Below are 21,373 nucleotides of genomic sequence, written 5' to 3' on the forward strand. Positions count from 1 at the left end.
AGAAATCACACAGCTTATGCACAGAGAACTGCACATGACACCGTAAAATGTACAACTTTTTTCATTAAAAACAAATATAAAATGGGGCTGGCACTGTAGTGCAGTGGGTTAGGTCACCACTCGAAATATCAGTATCCCGTATCAGAAGGCCAGTTCCAGTCCTGGATGTCCCGCTTCCATCCAGCTCCCTGAGGATACTTCCGGGAAAGCAGAAGATGGCTCAAGTCCTGGGGCTACGGCACCCAAGTGGGAGACCAGACGGAGCTCCTGCTGCTGGCTTCAGTCCAGCCAGTCCTGGCCACTGAGATTATCTGAGATGGAACCAGCCAATGGAGGGCCCCTTCCTCCTTCCCTTCCTGCCTCTCTCTCTTCTCTCTCTCTCATATTACAAACACACACTGGCTTTCAAATGAATGAAATAATTCTTTTTTTAAAAAATAAATTTTAAATTTAAAAACAGCAGGATGTATACGTGACAGGAGACTCAAGACAAGAAAATCGAGAGTTCAGGTTTAACGGATACAGTTTCAGTTAGAACGGATGAAAAAGGGTGTGGAGAGGGACGGCGGTGCCTGGAGAACAGTGTGACTATGCCTAATCCGCAGAGAGATGCATATAAAACGGTAAAGCTGGTAAACCGGATGCCGCAAACATACATATACACAAGGGTATTACCAAAAGGTTTATGGAAGATAGAGATAGGGCCAGCGTAGTGGATAAATCCACTGCCTGAGGTGCCAGCATCCCACATGGGCACCGGTTCAAGTCCCAGCTGCTTCCAACTCAGTTCCTTGGTCATGCACCTGGAAAAGCAGCACAAGTTCTTAGGTTTCCTGCTTATTCACCCAACGACAAGTACAGCAGGATAGCCTGTGGGCTGCTTGCAGGTGCCTCCTGAGGGAGCAAATGAGAACTTACTTCCCACCCCCACCCAAGGCCAAGCTGGCGTCCTACACAGCACAGTGACCCCAGAGGGGCCTTTTATAATATGCAGGTAGGTGCCATATTGCAGCAATGTGCTAGAACCGACTCAAATTTCAGGAATTTTTTTTTTTTAAGATTTACTTATTTTTATTGGAAAAGCAGATTTACAGAGAGAAGGAGAAACAAAAAGTTCTTCTACCCTCTGGTTCACTCCCCAAATAGCCATTACAGCCAAAGCTGAGTTGATCTGAAGCCAGGAGCCAGGAGCTTCTCCCACGTAGGTACAGGGTCCCAAGGTCTTGGGCCATCCTCCACTGTTTTCCCAGGCCACAAGCAGGGAGCTGGATGGGAATTAGAGCGGCCAGGACACAAATCGGTGCCCATATGGGACCTCAGTGCGTGCAGTGGAGGATTGAGCCACTGCACCAGACTCAATTCCAGGAATTTCTTTTAAGACAGTTGATAAACATGGCCGTTGCTAAACATGAAGTTATATAAGCTGAGAATTAAATAAGTTGTATTAAAAGCAAAGATGATAGAAGCTCCCAATGTGTCAATTTCCAATCCATTTTACTGTTATCTCTGCTGCTGATGCTATTGTGCCTGCTTGTGTCTGTGCAGAGGAAACACCACATAACAGCATGCTACTGCCAGCTCAACTCCGCGGTCAGCATGACACTGGCCACAGGGAGGATGCTGATACCACAGAGATTGGCAGATGCTACATGTGGGGCTGGTTCAGTCTCTTCCAGTTCACTTCCACATGTGAGCTACACAGAGGTCCTGTGATTCCTCCTTGTTCCAACCCCCACCATCAGCCTCCAAATTCCTACCATAATGGAAGTCTTGTTAGCACGCTGAGCGAGATGTTGAGAGAGCCAGGCAGTAATGCAGGATGGCAGAGTGGATCGATGACGGGCACAGGTGGGCGAGACCCACATGCAAACCTCAGGAAGTCTTAACCTCGTATCTACACCGCCATGAGCAATGAACTGAATCCCTGTTGTGTAAAAAGTGGGGACAATGCCACCTGCCTGACAAGGCAGCTGTGACTGTTAACTGCCACGTCGATATTTAAGATACAGTCGTTTCTTAGCAGGTATGAGGGCCTGGAACCATGGAACAGCAAGTCAAGCCTCTGTCTACAGTGCTGGCATCCCATGTGGAATGTTCAAGTCCCAGCTGCTCCACTTCCGATCCAGCTCCCTGCTAACGGCCTGGGAAGTAGCAGAGGATGGCCCAAGTCCTTGGGACCCTGCATCCACATGGGAGACACAGAACTCCCTGGGGCCTGGCTTCAGACCAGCCCAGCTCTGGCCATTGCAGCCTTTTGGGAGTGAACCAGCAGATGGAAGATATTGCTATCTCTTAAAAACAAACAAAAAAAAAGAATACATAGATGCATTTAAAAAAAACCCATAACTGTGGGTCTTGGACCAATCCTGACTGATGGTGAAGTTGTAATCTGTGCAGCACCCAGGGGCTGTCCCCAACCCTCTGGGAGCTCTAGTAACCAGAATGTGGGGTAACTGTTGCCTCTCCCCACCCCGGCTGGCCTCCCCCGATAAAGCCCAGCGTGGGTGAGCAAGAACCAGGCACTCCCACACAGTCAAGGAACCCACATGGTCCCTTTTCTGCAGGTGGCACCACTTTGGGTTGGCTCAAGTAGATGGTGGTGCAGCAGACTTTCTTGCCCCCTTGGGCAAAGGCTGCAGAGAATGTCAAAGGACACAGGGAAACCAGTCTCCTGGCCTGGAGGAGGTTACATTCTTAGGGGGCAATGCATGGGGGCAACAGGGAGCCTCCCCGCACAGGCAGCGAGCAGGGTCAGGTGAGTCCTGAGGCAGGCGGGGTGTGTGTGTGTGTGTGTGTGTGTGTGTGTGTGTGAGACACTCTTCATCCTCACCTGACAGAGGCTGCAAACCAACCACAGTTACACAGCTTCCTGGGACACCAGGATGCCATATGGGCACCGGCTTCAGACCTGGCTGCTCCACTTCCAATCCAGTGCCCTGCTGATGCACCTGGGAAAACAGTGGAAGATGGCTCAACTATTTGAGCCCCTACACCCATGCAGGAGACCCAGAAGAAGCCTCTGGCCCTGGCTTGGCCATGAACATTGTAGCCAACTGGGGAGTAAACCAGCAAAGCAAAGATTTTTCTCTGTCTCTCCTTCTCTCTCTCTCTGTAACTCTGACTTTCAAAAATAAATGAATCATTAAAAGAGAAATTGATGGCTGTTTGTTACAGTAACAACAGGCAACTAAGCCCTGATGCCCAAAATACAGCAGGCTGGCAGTAGCCTCAGGGAGCTTGTACCTAGAGGCAGGGGGCAGGATGGTGACGACTGATAGTGGAGCAAGATCAGAACATGACGTGGGCCAGCCATCAACCACACCAGAGGAGACCCAACCCAGTGCTGGGGGGTCTGCAGGCAACTGTTTCTGGTATTGCTGACAGGAGACACATAGGCACCCTTACCAGGCATGAACTGCCCTCGTTCTCAGAGGGACAGAACGCGCTGTTGTGCCGGTTTCTGAAATCCCCAGATTATCATCAAGTCTGAAGTCGGTGCTAAGGCATAAAGGTGGTTTATTCAGGTTAACTAAGGTCTCCCAGCCACCTCAACCAGCCCAGCATGGCCGGGCGGGGGAGGGGCAGCCGCTGCAGGATCCGCAGGAAAGGCAAAAAGGCGCGAGCCAGAGAGCCCAAGCCCCCCAGTTTTTATACATTTCAGGCTATTAATTATACAGTCATGATTTAGCAGGCTTCTATTGGTGGGTTTGAAACAAGCAACTTTCAAAAAGTACTAATCGATCAGCTATAGGGCGGTGGATCTTATCAAACACCAGGTACTTCCTTCCTGAGGAGTGGTCTGCCTACGTGACCTGCCACATGTCCTGCTGGGTGTCAAGTAGGCTATCAGGGCTGGAGTTCACACAGCCCTCAGCCAAGCCATTAAGGCGGAATCACAAAAGGCAGAAAACTTCCAGGTTCTTCAGCGCGTGGAAGTGTGAGTGGCAGCAGAGGCTCCTACCTCGCATGCTGGATGAACTGGGTCGCTTTCTCCACGTACTTCTGGGCCAGGCTGCTCAGGTTCACGGGCTGCTCCACGATGTTGAGATTCTCGTAGAGCGGAAGGGCCAGGTCCGAGTAACAGTCTCTCTGATGCCCACTGAACGGAAAGCAAAGGGAACAGAGCGCTCATCTCCATGAATGTAGCGGGTGCAGGCTGCAGCAAAATGCTTGAAGGAAGCAACACACGTGCCAGCCAGCAGCGCAGCCTCAGAGGATCCGCCCAGGGCCACTTTTTCTGGACGTAGGACCAGCACAGGCCTTCCACCCACTTGCAACAGATGATCAAGCCAGCCACAAAGACTCTTAGCTAGGACATTATTACTCCCATTCTGCAGGGAGACAGACTAAGGTCTCAATGGGCCAAAGTACTTCAAGCAGAGTCCCACAGCCAACTGGGAGTTCACCGCCTGCCCAGCTTTCCGGCAACCTCCTGTGTGATGTATCATGGTTGGCACATTCCCATGGCAACAACGGGACTTCCCGTGACATGAAAGCTGACAATCTCACAGAATATATAAGATTTAAATTTGGAGCTATGTCTGGGGGATTTAGAGAAATTCTAGCAACTGAGAGGGGAAAAAAAACAAAAACGAGGCATTTTCTGGATAGAACACAAACCCAGACCTGGACCTCACAGATTGAAATGAACATGCCCCGAACAATGCAGGCCACGATCTCAGGCAAGTGTCCAGAAGTCTCAGAGCTCGAGTATCCTTAGCACCATGGGGCTGCCCACACCTTGATCTCAGGGGTGCACAGGGAACTAGAGGAGCCACAGATGGCCAGCGGTCTGCACAATGCTCTGAGAGAATTCAGTACAAACTTGAGTGTTCTGCAGCTGCTGGGAGAGAAGAAACCAGGAGAGAAGCTGAGTGCCACATGAGGACAGCAGGAGGCCCCGCAGGCAAGCACGGCCTCTCCTGTCCTCACAGAACCTTCACGAATACACTGCCCCAACGTGCAGTGAAGACCTTGTGAAGACAGAAACTCCCTGTGGCACCTGCGCCCGCCCCCACACACACCCTATTATAAAACCTTAAAAGATAAGGCCAGAATGGGGAGATGGCTGCCAAGGATCACAACACTAAACAGTTATCAATCCACCAGGCAACAAAATGCTAATCTCATGTCTGCTGAACTTACCAGCTTTGCATGCTCTCATTGCTATCCCACCATCACTGACACCCTCTCCTGTCCTTCCCATTAGTCCTTCCGTTTTCTATTCCACTCTGACTTGGAGTAAAAAGAGGCTTGTGGAAGGTGCAATTACAGGTGTGACCCTGGGGTCACGGTTGGTAAAGAGGCCAACGAGCTGCTCTCTAGCCCAACTTGGCACTTGGTAAAGTGCTCATGAGTCTCATGCAGATTCCAGGGCGAGGCATCCAGGTGACTGCCTCAATGCCAGTCCCATGGGCACATTTTGAGAAGCAAAGCAAAGAAGACAAGAACTCTGGACCCAGGCACAGGCACAGGGGACTATGTCCATTCCCTCTCCCCAGCCCCGGTGTGCCCCGGGCAAAGTAAGCTTCCCCTGCTTGTAAAACCAGGTCACTACCTGCCTCCCCCAGGGGATTACAGATAAATCCTGGGAGTGCCTGGAACAGAACAGTCTCAATAAACAGCCAGAGGACATTAAGCACTGCGCTATTAACAAGCCGGATGAGATTTTCACAAGTGACCTTCCACACACCTATAGTACCCTGTCTGAACAAGAGCCCTGCTCAGCCAGGAGCAAGATCTGCCATGTTTTGTTCTATCCCAGAGGTTGTACATGCTTGTCAGAGTATTTACTAATTACAGTGAAAAAGAAGAAAAAATGAAAATCCAGGGCCCCGCAGGCAGAGTTTCTGGCCTGTCTTTCTTCTGAGTCTCTCCACAGGGGCCACGAAGACGTGGCTACAGAAGTAATTAGGATCAGAGTGGGTTGGCAGGCTTCCTGCTTTTTACACTTGCCACTGTATCCTGAGCGTCTTCCCCTTTCATTGAATATATTTAAAAACATCCTGTTCAGCACCTGCACGGCATTCCAACGTCAGGATGTTGGCTCACTTGTCCCTGGGAAAGGAGCTCAAAAGGAGTCCAGTGCTCGCTCTCTCGCTCACTCGCTCACTCGCTCTCTTGCCTTCTGTGCAGTGCCTGAGCCAGGTGAGTGATCCAGGAGGCAAGTTCAGCAGGCAGAGGAAGAGACCCTGCTGTGCGAGTCCTTGGCAGCGCCAGGCTGTTGCTGGCTCAACAAAAACAATCTGAACCCAGAGAACGACAAGGCTGTCAGCTCTGCTGAAAGCTGTCTCACTTTCTGTGCAAAGCATGCCTTGGAATCTGCGCTGAGCACACGATCGCATCTGGGGCCTGAACTTTCCACTGACTCCCTGGGGACCACAGCTCTGAGATGTCACTTTGATCTCAACCCTCAGCCATCAGATCACATTACCTCGCTGGCCCGTCATGGCGTGGACACGCTGGACAGGGTGGCTGGTTGTAGCCTGGGTCGTCGGTGCAGCCCATGTCGTGGCTGTATGGGATTCCAAAATAGTAATCAAAACCTACAAGAGAAGCAAGGGGTAAGCACCCCCAACTTGGCCGCTGTCCCATGGGCCTGCCTTTTTACACCCAGAACAAAAATTTAATTTCCCTTGATATTGCGGTGCTATGGAGTATGTAATTAAAAGAGGATTTGGTTCATACGCTTAGGAGTATGCAAAGAAAATCATTTTTGCTGGGTTCCAACTGTAAGATTAGATCTGCAAAACATCTTGTGGTATTTAAAAGGAAGTTGAGAGACTAAGGGGACATCTATCACCCCCAATGACATTATGGACATGAACAAGACGTATCTGGTACAAGCCTGCTACGTGCATGCCACTCCCAAGGATAAAGCAGACTTTCCATTAGAAGGGAAAATGGAACAGGTACTTGTGTAGATTAAGCCACAAGAGATGGTCAGACAAAAAAACCAATCAGGTAAAGAAAGTGAGAGGAACTGGAGGCAAGAATCACAAAACACTCTTTGAAAGACAGGGCATTCAAGCTAGAACGCCAGTGCAACGGTTCAGTGGCTGAGCCTCCGCCTTGCAAGCGCTGGGATGCCATACAAGTACCAATTTGTGTCTCAGCTGCTCCACTTCCCATCCAGCTCCCTGCTTGTGGCCTGGGAAAGTAACAGAGCATGGCCCAAAGCCTTGGGACCCTGCACCTGCATGGGAGATTGGACAAAGCTCCTGGCTCCTGGCTTTGGATCAGGTCAGCCCTGGCTGTTGTGGCCATTGGGGAGTGAACCAGCACGTGGAAGATCTTTCCGTATTTCCTTCTCCCTGTAGTTCTGCCTTTCCAGTAGCAATTAAATCTTTAAAAGGCTGGGACTCTGACGGCATGCAGATCTGGGCTCAGGGTGATGGAGTGGAGGTGAGGGAAGGCAGGAAGTGAGCCCTGAGACCTGTATGCCTGTGGCAAGCTTACTGGAGGCCTCAGACTCCAGGCCAGGGAAAAGGGAGAGAGGGGGCTTCAGCTTCGCTCCCAGCACCCTCTGCTCCAGTCTCCTGGCTCCCTCCACAAGTGCATTTGCCGACTCACCAAGGCACCCTGCAGCCCCGTGTGCCCCACAGATGGCGGCCCCAGCAGCCTTGCCTGAAAGTGTGTGTTCTGTGTCTCTCACAGGTGACCCTGCATTGGGATTCCTAACCCAGCTCTAGGGGGAAACTTCCTACAGGCTTTTCCCATCCTCCATGCCACTCCTGGTCCCAGCACAGCCTCAAGACCCCACAGCAGCCTGGTCTTGCCTGCTGGGCATGCACTTGTTGAGTTGGGACATTAGGTCCTTGTCAACTCAACATGTGGTGCATTCAAGGCAGCTAGTACATGATTATATGAACGACAGAAATTAAAATCCACCCTGATGTGTACACATAGATTTAGATATCGCATAGCACCAAAATGGGCCTGATTTGGTGTCCGGCTGAGTCTAGCCCAGCACACCACACTGCTTCTATAAAGGACCAGATCACGGGCCAGTGCTGTGGCACAGCACATAAAGCCGCTGCCTGCACGCCTGCTTTCGCCTCAAGTCTTGACAGCGCCACTTCTGCTCCAGCTCCCTGCCGAGGCACCTGGGAAAGCAGAAGAAGACGACCCAAGTCCTTGAGTCCCTGCCAACCATGTGGGATATCCAGATGAAGCATATTTGTTTAAGATTTGTTTATTTTTACTGGGAAAGCAGATCTACAGAGAGGAGAGATGGAGAGGAAGATCTTGCTTCTGCTAGTTCATTCCCCAAGCAGACGAAACGCTTGGGGCTGAGCCAATCCCAAGCCAGGAGCCAGGAGCTTTTTCCAGGTCTCCTGTGTGGGTGCAGGGTCCCAAGGCTTTGGGCTGTCCTCACTTGCTTTCCCAGGCCACAAGCAGGGAGCTGGATGGGAAGCGGGGCTGCTGGGATTAGAATTGTTGCTCCTATGGGATCCCTGAGCGTGTAAAGCAAGGACTTTAGCCACTAGGCTACTGCACTGGGCCCCAAGTTGAAGAATCTTTAGCCTGGCCCAGCCACAGACATCATGATCATTTGGGGATTGGTCTTCCCTCTTCTCTCCCTCTTTCCCTCTCTGTCATTCTGTCTTTCCAAAAATCAAAAACACTGCAAAGACTCTTCAGATGCCAACATGATACCACGCCATGAAATTCTGTCTCATGTATGAAAGTCATTAAGAATTACTGTATAAATCCAGGCCATGTGCACAGGGCTCCTCTGAGCCACAGGTAAATTTTAGGTTTAGATTCTGTCCCATCCCACGACAGCTACTGTGTATATACCAACATCCCCAAATCTGAAGTTTGAAGCAGTCCTGGACTCAAACATTTTGGATAAGGGCTATTCAACTGCAATCAATACTTTAGGTTTTGGGTGGGCAGGGGGCATACATTGCCATTGAGGTAAAGAGGTATGCCTAAGTAATGAGTATATACAGGTGAGCTCGATGGTCTGTAGGAAAATCTGTACAGAATTAAGGGGCACCTGACATGAACCTGGTATAGCTTATGGGTCCTCAGATCCCAGGGCTGGAAGCAGATTTCACTGTGTCTACTGGATCCCAGATCTCAGAAATGAGCAAGGGAGCAGCAGAGGTCTAGATACCAAGGAAGCATGCATGGCTGTGTTTGGCATGACCCAGGAAAGGTTTGGAGGGAAGGCCATGAAGCTAAGGGGCAACCAGGATGGTACAGCACGGAGCAGGTGCAAAGCAGAAGACAGCAGGAGTGAATGAAGCATCCTCAGAGCAGGGCCAGGGTTATAGCACAGCAGGGCCATGATCCCATCCCATACGAATGCAGGTTCAAGTCCTAGATGTTCCACTTCCCATCCTGATCCCTGCTAATGCAATGTAGCAAAGCAGCAGAGGATGGCCCAGCATCCATGTGGGAGACCTCAAAGAAGCTCCTGGTTCCTGGCTTCAGCCTGGACCAGGCCTGCCTGTTGAGGCCATATGGGGGGTCAACCAGCAGGTGGAAGACCTGCGTGTGTGTGCGTGTGTGTGTGCATGTGTGTGTGTCTTTTATCCTCTCTTGCTTTGCCTTTCAAATGAATAAACAAATAAAGGATCCCAAGACAAAGTTCATGAATTTCCACATGAAATGGAAAAACGAAGGAGCAAGCAAGGGCACAAATCACAACCTTGAAAACCAATCGATGCTTCAGAGAACTGGGTGTTTGCAGAATCTGTTATTTCAGCAAACTGATTTTCACAGAACTGGCTCTGGGCAGCCTGACCTTGGCCTACACCCCAAAGCCAGAGGAGAGGCCTGTGGAACTGCAAGGCTGCAGGAAGAAGCCAAGAGGCAACATCTCCTGCTTGGGTCCATGGCCAGGATCCTTGAAGACTCATCAGACAACCAGCACTGTTTCCCACAGCAGCCTTGTCTGTACCTCACAAGGCCGCAGTGTCCTGAAGTGTGGTGAATTGGGTGGGAGACAGCAAAAGAAAGCAAAGGGCCTAGGAGGGGGCAGCCACTAAGGTGGACAGGCCCATAGCAGGGTGTCAAGGAAGGTGCCAGCAAGCAGGTGTATCCCAAATGCTCTTAGGACTTTGTGATATTCCAAGGTAGAAAAGACACCCCCCACCAGGGCAAGGTGGCTGACATGTTCGTGGAGGCCTTTCACACGTGGAGCCTCATTTTCTGCTTCCCAAGTAACAACCCCACTAAAATCCTTACCACGGAAGTTGGGGTGATAAGAGCCATGGTGCCCAAGATGCCATTTGCCTGTAGGGAAAAAAAAATGAGAGAAGTTTAGGGGATCCCTTGGGAAGCACCCAGCCCCTCCAACCCTGGAGGAGCCTAATCTCATACTTGGCTGTCCACTGACCTTGCCTTTTAGCAAAGACCAGCCCAGAGAGGGTGCAGGTGTATGGTAGAAGCCATGCCAAGCTCTCTGGGACTAGGAGGGCATCCATGGGCAGAGAGAGAGCCGGCAGGGATGACTGCAGATCCATGCAGGAAAGGGAAGTCAGACCAGCACCAAGAGGTGAGAAGGTAGCAGGCTATGCGTCCATCCCTCCAAGAGCGTCGAGCAGCCCCCCATAGTCTGCTGCACCCCCACTCTGCCTCTTCACCCAGGGTGGCACAGGTCACAGGTGCACCTGGACATCCCCCCAGAAACCTCCGGTTTCCATCAGGCTTCATCGCCTTTCTGTCTGTCCACATCAGCAGCCTATCCAGGCTGGACAAGAGCCGGCCCCCACTGCAGTGTAAGCGCTGGGACACCTACAGGGCAGCAAATGAGAAAAGTCAGCCACCTGCTGCTGCCTGTGCTCGAAGCTCCACAGTGTCAGAACCCTATGACCTGTTCAATTCTCTCTTGGGATCAGGCCCCACAGCAAGGGGGCTCAGAAATAAGTGGGATGCAAAGGTCTAAATGGTGGCAGCCTTCAGCAGCCTGAGGAAGGAAGACTAACCAGTAGCTACAGGAAAATGACCAAGTAGGTTGTCAATAAAACTGTCTTCTAGAGACAGCTGCATGTGGCAAGCCTTTGCCACAAGTAAATCTGGACAAGAGAGATATGGGGGGATCCCCTTCTCACTTCCTGCAATTGCTCTGCAGGTTTGAGAAAGAAATTTAGTCATAATCATAATCATAAAAGAGAGATGGATTATTATGTAGAAATGTTTGAATTACTCCATGGAAATATAAAACTAAGAAAATTATATTATAATCATTATATTTAAGCATTAGACAGAATGCTTGGATTAAGTTACTGCATGGAAATACAAAATGGTGTGACAGAGGAAAGCAGCAGGGCCAATTGGTTCAATGGCAACCAGAAAGCACAACTGTGGCCAGGGACAGCGATGAGAAGCAGTGTGCGTGGCAGGTGCTCCGATGTATGAGGTCGGACGCTGATGCTGACTATGTCCCCAGGCTCCTATGTTAAAGTTTAAACCCTAAAACCTTACGTTAATGGTAACTAAGAGGGGTGGAAACTTACTCCAATTATTGTGTCTGGAGGTGGGCCATTAAGGGAGAGACAGGCGGATGAACTTCTGGGGGTTTCGGGAGCTCACACCAACTCAGGTGGGTCCACATAGCATCTGTAAGGCTGGAGGTCATGTTCAGAACCAGAAATCCACACAGAATAGAATTCAGCTTAAAACAAGCTTTACTGGGAGTGCTCCTGGGTGAAGTTCACTGGCTTGGTACAGACAGCGGGCCAGAGAAGTCGGACCCAGGGGACGTGAAGCATTGTTTTAATTAGGGGGCTGTGGAGGTGAGGGTTGGGGGACAAAGGAATGTGCCTTCTAGAGAGTCATAGGCTCCTTTTGACCTTGGTGGATCCCTAGGTCACTGCTGGAATGCTGGCTGAGGAGGGCGCTGCCTTCTCCTGGTGTGGTCTTATCAGCCACCCTTCTCAGCCTCCTCCTAGGTCACGCCTCACCCACCCTGGCTGGGCCTTGCAGCATTCTCTGCTACCTGGCTCTTGAGATGGCTTCTTGCTGGAAAACAGATGAGACTTGCTGACCTCAGGTTGTGAGCTAAATAAACCTCTTTGCTTCCTAAGTAGCTTGTTTCAAGTATTTTGGTGCCGTCATGGAAAGCTGACGGCTAGAGCTGGCATTGTGGGTGTATGTTAAGTTTCTGCCTGCAGTGCTGTCATCCCAGATAGGTACCAGTTCAAGTCTGCCCCACATTTCTAGTGCAGCTCCCTGCTAACATTCCTGGGCAAAAAGCAGATGGCTCGTGTGCTTGGGCCCCCACACTCACGTGGGAGACACAGAGGAAACTTCTGGCTCCTGGCTTCATATAGGCTCAGCTATGGTGTTGCAGCCACCTGGGGGAGTGAATCAGTGGATGGAACATCTATCTCTCCTTTTCTCTGTAATTCTGCCCTTGAAATAAAAATAATTTTTAAAAAGCTGACTGATGCAGTGGGTTTTTCATCTTCCTTGCAAGCGTGCTGTGGTGTGTGAGTTTAGAAATTGCAATGTCCTGCTCAGGATGTGCAAAAGGCGCGTGTGTAGTCGCGGGGGAGGCAGCTCAACATCCACCTGTAAGGAGTTGCTTCCTTGGAGTTCAAAGGCCAGAAGTGAGGGCCAAGTCCAGCTCACGAGGAGCCTAGCTCCCCGCTGCCATTCAAGGTTTTTACATCAGGCGGCCCAGGGAACAAAGCTTCCAGGCAGGCAGGAGTAAACGGCCCCACGTGACAGTGTGGTGGGAAGGGCCAGCCCATAGCAGGTGCAGCACAAATGGCTGTGCCAGTGTCACTGTTGATAATATGACTGTCCCACGGGCACACCAAGGAAGGGCTGTTGAGAGAGCAGGTTACCCTCAGTGGTAGCCCTGAGGCCGGGGGTGCCATGCTCCAGTCAGAACTCCTGAGAAAGAACTCCAGGAGGAAGTGGGGTCGACACAGAAGCGCCAGCCCTTGGTGTGGATACAGCAACCTCCCGCAGGTAAACACAGAGAGGACGCATCCTCAGGGGCCCTCCCTGCCGCCGGAGTTGGCACATTTCCCCTGCCACCTCATTTGGTGGAGCAAGGCAGGAATCCCCCCGGACTCATCAGAAACTCAGGCAAACGAGCACAGGCAACCTGAGGATGCTGTTGGAACTGCCAGCTGCTGCCTGGCATCGGAGCTGGAGCCACACACACACCTGTCCAGTCCTGGCCTCCACGCAGCACCCCAGGCCAGGCATCATTGAACAGATCCCTTCACTGCTCTGAACTCAGCGGCCTTGTCGCTACAATGGGTAGATAATCATCACCTGCCCCTCCCCATCATCCCATGGAAGGAAACATCTGGTCTCATGAGTGCTGAACAAGAGCCACCTTAAGGGGCAACACAGAGGTGTTTCTGGTTTCTTACCATATCCCAAGTCCCTCTAACTCGGCTCAGAATAGTGGTTTGGTTCACTGTGACCAAAGCCAAGCCAATCATTCTCATCCTGCTCCCATTTCCCAGCCTTCCTTGCAGTAGGGTGGCCCCATCCCAGCTCTAGCCGCAAAGACTAACGTGCATTTCCACCGGGCCAGGGGACTGTTAAAAGCTGAGAAAAGAGTGGCTTTCCCCAGAAAGGTAGACCAACTCAGCTGGAACCACCTCGGCTCTCTTCCTTCTTCTTTGAACCAAATCACGGCAAAGGGCACAGAAGCCACCATCCTGCAGCAGCGGACAAGCAGGACGACAAAAGCCAGGATGCTAAGAATGGCGGAGCAGGCATGGAGAGCAAGCCTTGCCCCCCATGGCAGAGGTAACGGAAACTGCCTAAACCCCCTGTCAGGCCAGGGCTCAACGCACTGCCAGCTTACAGAGCCAGAGATGAAGGAGGCGCAGGGTTTGGGGCTGTGCCCATGTGCAGCAGCTGCCGGGGTACCCACAGCAGGCTCACCTATCATCCCAGTGACGTAGCCCGCCTGCTGCAGCACCTCTGCTAGGGTGGTCTCATTGAGAGGAAGGCCCCCGACCGACGTGACCGCGAAGTTGTGCGTGACTCCATTGCGGAGGCCGAGCCGGCCCGTGAGGAGGGAGGCTCTGGAGGGCGAGCAGGTGGAAGCAGCCGCGTGAAAATCTTCAAACCTGCAGGACGGGAGAATCATCCAAAAAATAACCATCAACTCGAGATGCAACAGATCCACCCGTTACCCTCCCAGAAGGTCTAGAAGCATAGACATCCTATGACAAGGAACACACACCCAACCCTAGTCTCTGCTGTATTCACCATTCCGCAACAAGTGGAATCAGGAAGCAGGAAGCGGCAAGATCCAGGCTTGGTGCAAGGCAGGGACGGGGGAGGGGGAGTCAGGGATACCCCGCTGTGCCTGAGAACAGAGATCCAGACCAGCTCCTGGACCTTTTGGGCATCGCTACAATGGGTCCTCGGCCACAAACAGGAAGAACTGTGAGAGTCCACACTGACACCCACTGGCAGGGGAGCCAGAGAGGACGCTCACACCCCACCACAGGGCACCTGCGTTAGACGCCTCACCCGAGCTTCCTGCTAAGGCAGACCTTGAAGCAGCAGTGACGGCTCAGGGGGTTGAGCGCAGCACCTGCTAAGATCTGAATCTGGTTCCCCCGCTGCCCACTTCGGCGGCGCCACCCCCACCCCAAGCAGCTGTGGGCACTTGGGAGCGATTCATTTGTTCTTATTTTCGTCTCCTCTCTCTCTTTCTCCCTTTTGAATTAATTAAAAATAATAATCTTTTTAAAAACACTTAAAAAAAAAAAGCAATTTGCCACCACTAAAGGAGAACATCACACTAACTCCCTACACTAAACATTTTTAATTAAAGAGCAAGAATTTACACATTTTCCCTGGCACCCAGATTGCCCCCAATACCACTGCCAGGTGCTAAAAGCAAGCACGCCGTTCATGGAAGATTAGCAGTGAGCATATGAGGAAGTGACAGCAGGCTCAGGAAGTCACCACCGCTGGGCCACCTGCCCCACATCACAACTTGTCACCCTCGGGCCACTCAGAAACGGGACAGAGCAGGTGATCACCAGCTTACAAAATAATTCAGTTTCGCAGCCTTAATAACTGGCGCCCTGACCTTGTGTGTCTCCCGGTGTGATGCCAGATGAAGTCTAGAAAATCAAGGATTCACGCAAAAAAAAAAAAAAAAAAAAAATCGCCTGAATCTAATCAAACTCCTGGGCCTAATTTCCAGGTTACAGAAAACACAGCTAATGGAAGGAAAAATTAATTAACAAGGCAGGTAATGGTTTCCCAAGCCGTGCTGAGATGCCGTTCTACAGGACCACTCGTCCCGGCTCTTCAAAAGTCAGAGTCATGAAGGGAAAACAGCTGAAGACTGGGTAAAGTTCTGCCTGAAAGGACACCAGAGCAGCAAAACCAAATGTAACACATAGTGCTTGAATAATAAGTACATCTGAAGGATGGTCAAGGAAATCTGACGCTGAGGTGGTGTCAATCAGGGAATGGCTGGTTGCCTCCTGAGTCTCACACAGTCCTGGGGTTGAATGGTATGGCTGCCTTGTGTTTGCATCTTGACACAATCCAGAAGAATCACTCTTCGTGACAGATGGGCTAAACAGAAACAGCACCAGCAGATCTGGTAGCCACGGTGTAACTGTTCATTTTGCTAGCCTCTTCATTCATTTCCTTTCCTATCTGAAACATCCCACATGAAAGGTTTTTAACCTATGGAAGTCTGGAGCCTGCAGGGAACAGGGAAGCTGGAGGCGAGGGAGGAGGCCAAATCTCCCTGTGTCCCGACTGCTTGGCAGGCAAGCTCAGCACAGCCACAGGCAAAAGCAAAACTGAGACCAAGGACCAAGCGCTGGCCCACGGCAGAGGGAGACTACGCAACCATTAACCCCAGGCTCACACTGGCCACCAGGAGCACCTGCAAACTAAAGCCCTCTGAAGCCCTCCAAGACGCTCCGTACAGCTACCAACAGCCCAGTGACAGCAAGCTGGACCAAGCCACTGCCCTTCATCATGACCTTGGCATCTGCAGAGGACATGACCTGGAGGGCAGCCAGGTCTGCAGAGCAAGACTGGGTCCTTTCCTTTCCCCATTTCCTTCCCTTGTTTCTGGTCTTTTAAAAAACGAATTGGCCCTCAAGCTTCGTGATCAGAAGGCAAAACCATCTTCAAGTCATCCAGATTAAGACCACCAAGCAATTCCGCTCTGAGGACTTATCCAAAGAAAGCTCAAGTCTGCCACTCAGCTGCTGAGCACACACACGTGTCCACAGCGGCCCCGAGCGCCACAGCCCAAGGGGACCTCCCGCACACATCCACCGAGAGGAACCGATAAGCCATGGGTGGAATATTACTCAGTAAGAAGAACATGAAATGAAGTGCTGGTGTGTGCCACAACAGGATTGAGCCTGGAAATCATTAGGAAGGAAACGAGCCAGCACGCAAGGCCATGTCTCATGAGTCCATTCATACGAAATGTCCATAACAGGTCATTTCCCAGCGACAGAAGGCAAACATGGATGTGTGCCAGGGGCTGCAGGGAAGGGGGCGGAGTGACAACCTAAGGGGCTGGGGTTTGACCGTAGAGCAATGAGTGTTTTGAAACTCACTAGAGGTGAGGGTTGCACAAGATCAGGAGTGTACTAATGCCACTGGATTGTTAATGACTAACACTTTGAAACCATCCATTTGATATTATATAAATGCCACCTCAATTTCAAAACACAATCTACCAGGAAAATGCCCAAGGAGAATCTCTCAGACAGAGGCTGTGGCCCTTCAGGCTGAAGTCTTCTGATGAGAACTTATTTATAACCAAGAGGGCCCTTCCTCATTTCACTCAACCATTCCCCAGGTATTTGCTGAACAGCCACAGGGATGAGGGGCAAGGCCTGCGACACAGGTTAAGGAAACAGAGTCATTGCCCCATCCCTAATGATGTCGGTCCTTCAAGGTCATGTCTCTGTTACTAGCTACCTGCTTAGCATGAGCTCTAAATGCGGCACTTCACAGTTCATCCTCATGGAAGTTCCCAAATGTGCTGTTACATACAGATGAGAAACCGAGGCAGCAGGTGGTTTCCACACTCCGCTCCGGCCCCAGAGTCCTGGCTGTGGCAGGATGCACCTTCCGGCTCAGGCATGTTGAATTCTGGTTCATACACGTGTGCCAGGCAACCACGCTGGTCTCCACAGCAAAGGAAAGAGGTGAGGAGACTGAGTCCCTCCACAGCTAGTCTTGGAATGAGAAACCCAAGAGACAGAGCAGGGTGGAGACCGGAAAGGGCCCAGTCCCCGGGCCCTGCGTAGAGGTCAGGGAAGAAGGCACTGGTATGGGCATAAGATGAGACCGGTGTGTCCCACACATACACACACCAACACACCTGCTCTGCAGGCGTGCACAGCCAGGTGACACGTGAGGGACTGGGTACCAGAGTCTCCTGGAATACGAGAATTCAACATTGCTGGCAGTCCGGGGAGCCAAGGTACCTCCTGCCTTCAAGATCAGCAGGAGCCACAGCAGGTAGATTCACACCTGTACGCTCTCCTAGGAGTCCCGCCCAAAACAGGAGCCCATGCTCGACTCATCAAGGGCCCTGGGCAGGCTCTCAGAGTGCCAGCTGCTGGCAAGAGGAGCCCAACTTAACTTCCTCATCACTGCCAGTCACCACTCAGGGTGGCGGTGGTTCAGCCAACACCCTCGGCAGTCTCTTCCGCCACCATCCAGGGGACCCATCATTGCCATCCTTGGTCTCTCGACAGCAAATCCTCAATGTCCCTGATGGCCTCGTAGAAGACTCCTGGCCCCTTTCACTCAGTGTCTACTCACGGCCTCCGGGAAGTCACAGGTAGCCCCAGCCCAGGAAATGTTTGCAAGCTGCTGATCCTCACATGTTCCCAGTGCACAGCACACGCGGGCACCTGCACAGCCTCTCTGCTGGGGTAGCTCCCCAAGTCCCTCCTGTGCAACAATGCAGGGCTGTCTGCCCAGGGGCCCTGCCTGGACTCCTCACCCTGGCATAGCCCTTATCGCAGAAGGGTGACCAGGTGCTCATGTATGGGTCCTGTCCCCCAAGGAATTCCCAGATCTGCCCATCCTTTCTGCTGCCCACAGTCAGTGTCCCTGTGGGGGTCCTTCAGAGGCAACATCAAGGTTACGGCAAGGGCCTGGTGTCCTCTCCCCCCCACCCACACACATCTTTCAAATGCTGTAAATGCCTGAAGCTGCAGATGCGGTCATACAAGTTCCTCTCTGCCTGCCCTTGGGACTCACCTCTGACCCCACCACACCTGAGGCTACCGGCATGCCCTGCCTCCAGGCCTTTGCAGCACCTTCAGGGTGCTGTCACCACCCTGGACATGTCTCTCCCCACCATCCTACATAGATTGACAACTAGTCTTCAAAGACCAGTTCAAATGCTCCCATTGGATGACATCTCCCCTGCCTCTCCTCTCCCTACACCTGCCTGCAGTGCCTTTCACCTAGTCTCTGCAGAGCCAAGCTCTCCCTTCTTCCTGCCATTACACTCACCTCCTCTACTGTGAACCCCTTACACAGCTCTGCACCACAATGCTTAATCCTCCTATTCAGTGTGGGGAAGGGGTCAGCAGCAGCCAGAGAACTCTGCACCTGCCCCAGCTGTGTGAGGTCCTCCCTGGAGAGCCACACAGGGACGGAGCTGGAGGACTCCTGGGTCATGGCTGCCTTCCTTTTTCCTTGGACCTGGGGGTCAAACAGCCCAGACACGTTAGAACAAGAGGAACTGAACTCCTGAGACAAAAGCCAGGGCTATTGATGCTGATGTAGCAATCAGCCAGCAGTCACTCTCCTTAGAATTCCAAACCGAGTTGTATTCATGGTTCCTAGACAGCTGTACACCTGAACCGTTCCTGTTCCTCCTGAGACCGAATGGCAAGGACCGTTCCAGCTCACACTCTCAAATGGCCCTTACAGTGATTCTGATTACACTTCTGGCTAACGCTGATGAAACCCTATAATTTGGACACTTTCCCAAGCACTTAACATGCCTTCAGTCTCAAGCATCTGTCGCCCATGGATGGCTTCTGGTTTGAATTTGAAGTTCTCTTTCTCTACTCCAGCAGCACCAAGTGTGTGATTTGGAGGGCCTAGGGCAAAACGCACGTTTAAAGATTCCTAAGCATTCCAAGCAGGCAGCAACAGAGCATTCCATCCAGAGCCAGGGCCCTGCCTTCAAAGTGCAGGCTCCGTGCACCTGCAGCGCCATAAACCCTAACTCTGGCTTTGGCTCTGCGTGACAGCCTCCGCCCTAGCTTAACCCCCAGCAAACTCCTAGCCTACAGGACTCCCCGGGGCAAACCGAGAAACACCTGCTGACCTTGCCTCCTTTGTTAGTTTATCTGATTCTTCCCTGCATACCTGCTCTGCCACAATCTCAGTAAACACCCCTCCCCAGTTGCTCAACTTAGAGTCCTCCTTCCTTCTTTCCCTCCTCCCTGGGCACAGCCATGCTGCTAGTGCCCCATCAACTCCACTTTCAAACCCATCCGCTCCACCTCTCCAGCTGCCTGTTCGTGTCCTAGTCCACCTTGCACACAGACCACCGCTGTGGTCTCTACACTGTGTCCTCAGGGCCACCACGGTCCAAAGATGAAGAGGACACAGTGTGCCCAGCTGCAGGGGGCAGCCCTGTTCTCTTAGATTCCTACCCCCATCACCCCAGCCCACCATTTTCTACGGAGCAGCCGAAGTAACTAGTAAGGTCCAGCTAAAGCAGCTGACCGGTGTCCCCAGCTGGAACGCCTTTAGCTGCTCCTCACCGGGACCAAGGTCAATGGAGTCACTGCTATACTCCAGGTCCTCCACCAGAGCTTCCAGTTAAGGGTACGCCTAATAGGCCCTCAGGGCTCTGAGACAACCCCCGGGAGCATGCAGGTGCAGCCTGGGGCAATTGAGGTACAGCCCGAGGCAACACTGTCAGCTCTGCCTGTGCCAGGCGCAAATCCTGAGCAAGCAATCTCCTCTGGGCCACCCAAGGTGGAACAAGCCTTTGGCATAGGGTACCAGGCACTCCAGCTGGAGCCCCAGGCGGGCCACCTCCACTGCCAGGAGCCTCAGTGGCAGTCTTAGGAAGGGACACAAACACCCTGTTTGCGTAGGTGACAGCACTGAAGGACAGGGAATCCGTCCTGGGGATGTGTTCCCCTCATGACATCAGCCCCACTCACCCTGAAGCTCACTCGACCTCTGACCCTGTTGGAGTGGAACTTCTTAAAAACACCTGTTCCTGTCTCAGGCCCTTCTGCACTCCCTATTCCAGCCTCTCTGCTCCAGTCCCCACATGGCTGGCCCCTTCCTCTCCACCTGGCCTCACTTTCCGTTTCAGCCCTTTGGAGAGGCCCCTCCTGACCCAGTCACTCCAAGCATGCCAAGTCCTTCTCTGAACTTGCTCATCAATTTGTCCCCTTCCTTGCTGCCCAAAGCCCTCCATCCAGCACAGAGCTTCCCAAGAACCCTGATGTGTCGACCAACTCCCACCACATCCCCAGGGTCTGCCTCTAAACCTGGGGACCAGGGGAGGTGTTCAGCTAGACTTCTGCAAGCCACCCGATGGTACCTGCTCCATCCTGTCTGCTCAACAAGCCAAGGCCTGCACCGACACTGGCTCGTTGAACAGGCTGAATTCACAGCCATGAAGATGCCACAGGGCATTCTTCCCTTCACTCATCGTTCTGCTTCCCAACAGACACGAGTGCATCAACTGTCATCTCAGACCCTTCAGCTAGGAGCCACTGGGAAACTAGGTGGAGACACCACAGGCCTTCCAGCCACACACTTGTAAGACACCAGCAGGCTGTCATAACACATGGGTAAAAGGTGCTAAAAATAAGCCCTGGCAGAGGAACATAGAGTTCTACGAAGGCAGAGTTATAGGAATTCATTTTTCCTTTTTTTAAAAAAGGCACAGTTAAAGAAAGAGAGAGAGAGAGATCTTCCATCAACTGGTTCACTTCCAAATGGCCGCAATGGCTAGAACTGGGTTGGTCCAAAGGCAGGAACCAAGTACTCCCAGCTTGTTTCCCACATGGGTGCAGGAGCCCGAGGACTTGGGTCTTCCTCCAGTGCTTGCCAGGCCAGAAGCAGGCAGCTGGATCAGAAGTGGACCAGCTGGGACTTGAATCAGCACCAAGAGAGGACGCCAGTGCCTTACAGAGGCTTTGCCGGGCATGCCGGGGCGTCGGCCCCATTCGTGATAGGAATTTGAAGAGCACAGACAAGCACACTCCCATTCAAGTCTGACCCCAAGCCCCTTTAGTGTGAGATGGACATGTGTCAGTATCTTCGCACGTGAAGTGGGCCTGAGAAGCCCACGTCCCCTAACCCCACCCAGGCTCCCAGACGGTCTCCCCGAGCAGTCTCCCCGAGACAGTCCCCAGAAGGCAGAGTGCCAAGCCCAGGGTAT

At 52.2% G+C, this 21,373-nt stretch overlaps 1 protein-coding gene across 6 annotated transcripts in view; it reads right to left on the reverse strand.

Annotated features, from left to right (window-relative positions):
• The window catches only part of ARSG (arylsulfatase G), a 116,571-nt gene that overhangs the window by 35,211 nt on the left and 59,987 nt on the right, over positions 1-21,373 (reverse strand). For all 6 annotated transcript variants that reach the window (XM_058676431.1, XM_058676428.1, XM_058676429.1 and 3 more), the window contains exons 3-6: positions 13,870-14,057; positions 10,201-10,248; positions 6,434-6,545; positions 3,962-4,099 (exon numbers count right to left, since the gene is read on the reverse strand). In XM_058676431.1, the coding sequence (XP_058532414.1) occupies positions 3,962-4,099; positions 6,434-6,545; positions 10,201-10,248; positions 13,870-14,057 (486 nt within the window). The remainder of the gene's footprint in view (positions 1-3,961; positions 4,100-6,433; positions 6,546-10,200; positions 10,249-13,869; positions 14,058-21,373) is intronic.

Source organism: Ochotona princeps, chromosome 17 (assembly GCF_030435755.1).
Source record: "Ochotona princeps isolate mOchPri1 chromosome 17, mOchPri1.hap1, whole genome shotgun sequence".
Taxonomy (NCBI): domain Eukaryota; kingdom Metazoa; phylum Chordata; class Mammalia; order Lagomorpha; family Ochotonidae; genus Ochotona; species Ochotona princeps.